We start from the raw sequence: 8,770 nt of genomic DNA on the forward strand, positions 1-8,770 counted from the left end.
GGAAGTCTTACGATGTTGCGCCTCTGGGTTTAGAAACTCTGTGGTAGTACTGTAAGAGATGTGCTGGCTACATTTTACAGTGATTGCATGAATAATTTTCATAAAATAAACATGGCTTTGAATAATAAGGCGTTAGGTTTCTCCTTGGCTGTTCGACATCTTGCTGATACTGGCTGCAAAAAATCCTGGTTATGAAATAGGAATGAGAAGGCAAAAGCACACTGCTTAGGACTTTAGCCTGCTACAGTACACCTGCAAATACTTAGCTAGATGAATCAAAATAGAGGCTTACTGGCAATCGCAATTATGATTATGACAAAAACATGATTACAAGATTCAGGATTCTCCCTCAAAGTCTCTCAAAGAACAGCGTGACAGGAAGAAATCAACAGCACGGAAAGGTTGAAGTTTTGTACATCTGGAAATCACAAACAAAGCTCCCCAGCAACCCACACTACTCCCCAGATGTCACGTTGGTATTGACCCCGTCTCTCTCCCCCTCTCATGGTTACAGTAAATGGGAGCTATTCTGTTTGTGGGACTCAGGCCAACTTAATTCCCTGTGTCCAGACATAGCAGAGCCCCAAGACCTTCAGATTGCACTGAGAAAACACACACACAAGCCCCTGTCACCCCCCCCCCCCCCCCCCTTCAGCAGTGTTGTTTCTGTGCTACGTGACTACAAGGACCTGAAGCAGGCCAGACAAACAAACCATGGAGAACAAACTGTGATGTTGATAACGATGTCTTGTACATTGGTTCATGTGCTGACTGACCTGAAACATCGGTTTACAGATTGGTCATTTCACACGGGCTGAGATCATTCTCTCACAGCAGTGTGCGTGAAAGGACAGGATCAGATTCAGATCCAGCAGTCAACTTTACATCACAACCCCATAGCCCATTCATACTTCATAGGTTATTAGTGTGTACAAAATAATTTCTAAATACCTGGGCCCGGTTTCCCGATAGTGATGGAACTTAGGCTTAGGTTTTAACCCTGCAACTTTCCTACAACGGCCGAAGACGTAACATGCGTTTCCCAAAACACCATGCAGAGAGCGAATGGTCGCTAAGTGCGTCGTTGGAGCATGGGTGAACACTGATAGGATCGAAAGAAAGAGAGCACTGCTCTCGGATCAGCTTTCTCCTTTCAACTCTTTCCTTAACATTATAATTATTTCACAATGCTGACGATGGATCAGCTCCTAGAGAGATATTACAGCATACGGCTGCAAATATTCTGGCGGCTTATTCTAATGCTTACCCAATAAAAATGCGTACATATATTAGGCTACACATCATGAAATATGTTGAGACAAATACAGCCAGTAGCCCACAAGTTCAAGTTCCACAAACTCAAATGACTGAACATGAAACGTATTTCTATATGATTGAAAGAGCCCTATAGAGCCCACTGTTTATATTTTAATGCAGTCATCTGTTTCATTTGAAGCATATTTTTATATGTCGCTTGTTTGTATCAATTGCAAAGACATTGGAAAGTTTGTATTTGCAGACAACTTTGTTCTGAAGTTATCGGCGGTCACAGAGGCGGATAAACCATGTGATTCTGTTTAGCTGAGATTTCTGTGCATAAAGTGACACGGCAGGGCAAAAAAAGCATCTAGCGACACACTTACAGGCTGACTACACTCGCGTCGCGAGCGCTGCAAAATACATTTAGAAATCTATATTATTCAATTATTGCGCGCGCCAACGAGCGTCTGCTTTGCCAAGGGATAAAATAGAAAGCAGTTCTATTTCTGACGCAGATCACGCTGCAAGTCCTGCCTCTCCCATTTCCTCATTGGATTATAGAAGCAGGTACCCACATGCCATCTCCTCATTGGTTATACCCACGTGGGTGACTGAAAGACGAACGAGGGTAATGCACCTAATTTATGAAAGTTGCCAATCGCAATATAAAGTCAAGAGAAGAAAAAGCCGGGAAGGAGGAGAGATGATTAGAAACGATTTGGTTGACCGTTTTATGTGTGGATTAATTGTTGGAGTAGAGGACCTTGTGCATTTCAGGTAAAATAACTCAATGTTTATAGGCCAGGACAAATTAGCTAGCAACAGCAAGCTAGCTATATAGGACAAATTAGCTAGCAAGTGCAAGCTAGCTAGCTAAATTGCCATAAATGTTTAATGCTTTTCGACATGTACCCAAATTAATATAATTGGTTCAGAGTTTGTTTTGATATTTTAACCTGTGTGTCGTGATCGCATTTGGTGTGGGGGGACAAAATACATTTATGCACGATGGAGCACACGTGCAGCCGGTTTGGGTTCCGTGTGTTGGAATCGGCTAAACTTTGATCATTGATCATTTACATAGTAAATGAATGATAGGAAATGAAAGAGACTGGGTGTTGTGTTAGAAGTTAATGGTTCTCTGAAGAAAGACAGAAGGCTTTGGAATGTGTTTGATGGAGGAGAGCGATGTATTGATATAGGGAAGACAGATGGATATCTGTGAATTAGGTGAAGGGGTTAAGGTCAGGAGGTGATGGGTGAGGTCAGTTCCCCTTAAGGGAGTAATCAGGGTTGGTATCTGGTTACCTTCTTTCCCGTGGAGCCATAAACTGTAAGGAGGAGTGTCTTAAGTAGGATGCATATAAACTGTGATGTCTGAAATCTTTTACGGTCTGATTTCAGCTGTACAGAACTTTTGGGAAAGATTAAACGTGGTTAAAGCTTCTCTAGTGTCCGTGAGTTATTTACTCTGAAAAATAAGAACCTAACACGTGTTAGCTGTTCTACGAGTGGTCTATGGTAGGCTGTAGATGAGTGTTTTCAAGTTAAACGTCAATAATGATGGTTTTGGGAAACAGCGCAGAGATTTAACGATGTCCCTACGAAGGTTCTAACAATGAACTTAGCCTTAACTTCTTGAGGGCCGGTGGCAGTATTCGGTATTTCAGATGAAGCTAGGATATGCATATAATTGGTAGTATTGGATAGAAAACACTCTGAAGTTTCTAAACCTGTTAAAATAATGTCTGTGAGTATAAGAGAACTGATACGGCAGGCGAAAACAAGAGGAGAATCCATCTGGAATAAAAATTTTAAAAATTGAGGTGTCTGCCCATCCAAATCCTTGTTTATGAGAAAATCAAAGGAATACCTCACAGATTGCAGTTCCTAGGGCTTCCACTAGATGTCAACAGTCTTTATAAAGAGTTTTAGGCTTGTTTTTTGAAAAATGAGCTAGAATTTGTAGTTTTTCTAGGTGGCTCACATTTTGACTGTAGTATTGTGGCGTGCGTGGATGAGGGCGCGCACTTCATTATTTATCTACGGTAATGAACATACTATTCTCCGTCTGAAATTGTATCATTTATTTACATATTAGGGTACCTGAGGATTGATTAGAAACGTTGTTTGACTTGTTTGGACGAAGTTTATTGGTAACTTTTGGGATTCATTTGTATGCAATTTGATCGAGGGAAACAGGTGGATTACTGAATCAAGCGCCCCAACTAAACTGACTTTTTTGGGATATAAAGAAGGACTTTATTGAACAAAACGACCATTTGATGTGTAGCTGGGACCCTTGGGATTGCAAACAGAGGAAGATCTGCAAAGGTAAGTGATTTATTTTATCGCTATATCTGACTTTCGTGACGCTTCTGCTTGTTTGGAAAATGTTTGTAATGCTTTTGTACACGGGGCGCTGTCCTCAGACAATCGCATGGTATGCTTTCGCCGTAAAGCCTTTTTGAAATCTGACAAAGTGGCTGGATTAACAAGAAGTTACGTTTTTAAACGATGTAAGACACTTGTATTTTCCTGAATGTTTAATATTACGATTTTGTATTTTTAATTTGGCGTGCTCCGATTTCACCGGATGTTGTCGAATTTGATCCCGGTAACGAGATTTCTGCACTAAGAGGTTTTAAGATGCTTTTAGGAAGCCGGGCCCTGGTCATTTCTTTAATGAAGTGCTAACGATGCCCCTAGTCCTGCTCTACAAGGTTAACACGAGTCATAATCACTCAGTCAGATTGTGTAAAGAAATCCAGGCTACGCGATATGGTTTGTACTGTACCACTCTGAACACCAGGAATGCTTCCAGGCTGAAAGCTTATGTAATTCTACATCATGGCTCTGGTTCTGAACCAGCTGTGCTTTGTGCCAAAATAAATTATTAAAGTACAAAAGGGCAATTCCACGGTAACGATGTTTGGCATTTATATGCCAAGCAAAAAACATTGATTTCAAAGTTGAACAAACCATACAACTCTATGAACAAGGATTAGCCTACTTTTAACAATTTACACTGAACATTTTACAAAAACACATTTACTGGAAAAACTGTGCAGATGCAAAGTTTGGTAACAGAATTGCTGTAGAATCTCCATCAGTTTTTGTATGTGACCACGTTTTTCAGAAACTCTTAAAGGAAAATCCACTCACAAGATCTTGGTATTTTTTTTTCCATTAGTCCACTGTTGACACAAGCCCAAATTGTTTGACATGTCAGTATTCATGTTTCAAGATGCAAACTGTCACCGACCACATTATCATCATGCTATCCAAAGTGAAACCACCTTCGCCACGGTTGCACACCACGGCTGAAGTTAATTGGCAAAATAATTTGGCTAACTCTTCAAAACTGCGAACACACATCAAACCACACCCGAAACCAACTCACGTTTGAATTCATTTCATGGCCGCTAGCATTTCTTAATGAAACAAATCTCAAATGAGGCCAATACTTTCAGGTAAACCCCTTTAACATTTGTTTGAAAATAAATCAAAGTGTTTACTTATTCCTAATTTTTTTCTTCTTCTAATCTTATTCCTAATTTTAATGGAGAATGTTTGAAAAAGGCATACATGCCTTCATTTCTCAAAAATATAGACTTGACACCTAATTTTAAATGCTCCTATGAACTTCACTTGTTGATGCTAACGGATCTTTTTACATGGAAATTACAAACCACATGAATAATTCATTAATAATTCAATCAAAATATGGCATGCCTTTGAAATCAAAGTCATGAAATGTCTTTAAAAGGCTTGCGAGTTGTTTTATTTTACATGTCCCTAATTCTTCAAGCATGAGTCATTCAGTCAGGGGCCTTCTCCTAGAATAATAACAGAGCATTTCTGACATGCAGGCCGGTCTGTTCTTTTTCCTTAACTCTCTCCTGTAGTTTTAGAAATATAAGCTACTGGCAACACTTTCACAAGTCTGGTAGAAATGTAGTCAATGGTCTCAATGCAGACACGCATCCTGTGATAGTCTACTTGGTGGATCCACCTGTGTTAGTTCTGCAAACACTCACTTATCAGCACAGGTGTGGCACACCCACCTGTATGACGTCATCAAGAAAAACACAGGCCACGTCCCAAAGGCCACCCTATTCCCTATATAGTGCACTACTTTTGACCAGGGCCCATATGTCTCTGGTCAGAAGTATTGCACTATGTAGGGAATCGGGTGGCATTTGGGACACACACACGAAGCATGTGACCCCAAGTCAGATAGGCAGCTAGTTTGCTCAAGGAGGAACGTCTGTGCCCTACTGTTTAATATGTAAGATAAAAACCAACACAGCAGGAGAAAATAAAGGCCCCCTAGCCACTGTATAGCTAGCATATACCTCTACCAACTGATGTCTATTGCTGGTCCTATATCTTACTTTCAAGTTCTATTGTTTTAGTCCTTGTTGCCACCTTTATTATTCTGTGCATCTTGTAAAGTACTAGACCACTAGCTACCTTTTAATTCTTGGTTAATGTTTTTTGCCCTTATTCATTAAAGCCTATTTTAATGGTTGCTCACAATGTGGTGATATAAAGTAAATTAGAATGCCACTAGAAATTAAATGTATTATTATTTATATGGTATAGGCTGGCCTCTGAAGAGATGACAGACCTCCCCTGTGCAATACCTGTATTCAGAGAAGCACGTTAGCGCCGGAGAGAATGCCAGACACCAGTTCTGTCTACGGCCTGTCTATAGCCCCAAATACTGTCTGTGTTCGGCTGGCCTCTCAGGAGACTACATACCTCCTTAGCGTAATTCCTGGTTTTCAAGGCAGTGCGTCACCACACACAGCAAAGCGTTTATCTTGAACATGTAAAAACATTTTTGTGAACATTTCCTCATACAGGCATCAACATTAACATAAATGTCATCTAAGTTACTTCAATGATATATATATCTAAGTTACTCAGATATACAGTAACCTGTAAAACACTGAATACCAGACATGAGTTCTAAGTCCTGTTTCTCCTGTACGAATAGAATATGTACAAAGTGCTTTACCTACTTTACCTGAAAGTGCTGAATCTAAGGCTCTCTCGTTGGTCAATATTATGCAAATTATTTGGCTATTTATATACACATTTGTTGGCAGAGTTTTTTTCTCTCCCACATCTATTCATGAACAGAACATGTAGGAAATAAAGTTATTGAAAAGCAGGCTATGAGTAGAGGGATTGTTACTGCAACTTCTAACCTGTTTAAAGGTTATGTGGACAGTATTTAAACACAACCAAAATACACAGCGAAATTAAAGCATGATATATAGGAGTTATGTTTACTCATTGCCTGGGAAGCCCACATAGAATATAGCATTATATGCTATTCAATGTCGGGCAGAAATGAGCTTTTGAATCAGGAAAGTTCCCTCTCACGACCTGTACAAGTCAGAATGTTTAATAAAATGATATGTTATGTTAAAATATAATTATATTCAACATTCTAGCTTGTAGAGGTCGTGAGAGGAAACGTTCCTGATTCAAACGCTCATTTCTGCTCGACGTTGGAGTCCAGGCAGGTTTACTCATTGCATGTTTATAATGTGTCCCATGAGGGGGCGTATGGGACGAGGAACATTGGAAAGGAGATAGGCCTATTGACTTAACAATTGTAAAACAGTAGACTACTTCGCTGATGTCTCAGCCTCCAATGTCTGAAAAAGAAAGCCTATATTGGGAACACGTCGGGTCTCACAACACGTCTTGCACAAAAAAAGTGTAACGTTAGTCTCCCACCTGAAGTGTTTTGCCTTTTATCCTAAACTACCTTTCTAAAAGCTATTCGTGACATAGCCTACACTGCCCGACATGTTATGTAATTACATTGTTTTGTGACTTCCATTTGCCATGTACATTTCCAGTTGATATAAAAGTCGTCAATTTGTTTCCCAAAAATTACTTGAGGGTTGAAATCAGTGACAAGGGAGGTCCATGTGAATTGCATCAGGCAAAGTGCGCCACGGTAAAAGTTTGGCATCAGATTTCGAGTTATCCTCGTATGTTGTTTCCATAAAAACATAAACACTTACCATTGTGATGCGGGTTGGAAAGGAGTTTGAAGCGTTGAAAAGTAGCTCCGTTGAACTGGAATCTGACAAACTTTGCCGAACTTCATTTACGAAGAAAACTAGTCTTCCGCTTCCGGAGGGAGTAAAGTAACATAACAAGGGGCGGGCGGCCAGCGAGTCTGTATTCATATCTAGGATGAGATGACGTCTTCCACTAGGATATTCTGTAACCTGCTGGTGGCATACGAGTAGTGCAAACATCAGTGAAATACAGTAGGCGCCTAGTAATAGTAAATTTAAATTTTTGTGAAAAATGTGAATGTATTTGAACTTCCTCGGAGCAGGTCCTGACAATAAAACAAAATGAATAAAATGTAATAACTTTATTTTTCCCAGAGTTTTGTTTTGTTTTGTAGACTATAGTTAGTCTGTCTTTGTATATTCTACTTAATTTGTACACTAGAGCAGGGGTTTTCAAACCTCTCCTCGGGACCGCCCACCCAATCCATGTATTTTTACTATTCCTGATTAAATTAGTCAACTAATCATTATTTTAACTATTCCTGATTCAACTTGCCCTTGCATAGACAAATCCAGTGAGGTAGTTCAGAGCAACAACACAATTGTGAAACGTCTGGGGGTCCCCGAGGAGAGGTTTAAAAACTGCATTAGAGGGCACTATATGTTGAGTCATGGGTCACTGATCACGTGCATTTAGGCCTTTGGCACACAGGTGACCTGGAAGTAGGGAAGCAGTTTTTTGTTTGTTCAGAAATTCAAAATCGAAATGTAATTTGTTACCATCCATTAAGTGGCACGACCACCTTACTCATTTACACCTTGTAACTATGCGTGTTTTCATCTTTGCTGCTAATAAATTGGCCAAATACCCATCCAGATCCACCTCTGGAAAGCGTTTGTATTGTGCACATTTATGGACATTTGAAATCCCACCTGACCTAATGGCTATGCCAGGAACTTTTGACTAGGTTAGGCCTACACTATTGCAGAAGCTTTTCAAATGTTTTAGGTGTTTATAATTTTAACAACTGTGAAAGTAAGAATGAGCGAGGTATGTTGTCACACTTTTCACGCTGTCTAACATTTACTGGGCACAATACATCACAATGGTATAAATGTCATACCAAATGAAAGAAGGAAGTCTTGGGCACATATTTTGTATTCATTACATCTTAATATGTTATTTCAGTACGGAGTTGTAGACCGTTAAATAGAAAGTATGCACTTGTGACAATTTTCCCCATCAGCGGGTAAGTTGTCACATTGGATTATCAACAAATAAGAACACAACTTATTAATTGTGAATATTGATTTTAATTTCAAATTCAAAACCAAATTCAACTTCATTAAAGAACTCAAAATAAAAACAATCATGCCTAGAGAATCTGGCAAATCATGCCTTTCAATCAAAACAATAATGCTGGAAGAGCACACATTCATTAAGTGGCACGACCACCTTA

General features: G+C 39.6%; 1 protein-coding gene across 3 annotated transcripts in view; it reads right to left on the minus strand.

Annotated features, from left to right (window-relative positions):
* The window catches only part of itprid2 (ITPR interacting domain containing 2), a 52,344-nt gene extending 44,898 nt beyond the window's left edge, over positions 1-7,446 (minus strand). The window contains exon 1 of one of the 3 annotated variants that reach the window (XM_071341390.1): positions 7,311-7,446. Coding sequence is in view for 2 of the 3 variants with exons in the window: in XM_071341389.1 (XP_071197490.1) it covers positions 7,311-7,396 (86 nt within the window). In the remaining variant the exon portion in view is untranslated. The remainder of the gene's footprint in view (positions 1-7,310) is intronic. The other 2 variants (XM_071341389.1, XM_071341392.1) reach the window with 2 other exon arrangements.
* Between the last annotated feature and the right edge of the window lie 1,324 nt (positions 7,447-8,770).

The sequence above is a fragment of the Salvelinus alpinus genome, chromosome 14 (assembly GCF_045679555.1).
Source record: "Salvelinus alpinus chromosome 14, SLU_Salpinus.1, whole genome shotgun sequence".
In the NCBI taxonomy this organism is placed as follows: Eukaryota; Metazoa; Chordata; class Actinopteri; order Salmoniformes; family Salmonidae; genus Salvelinus; species Salvelinus alpinus.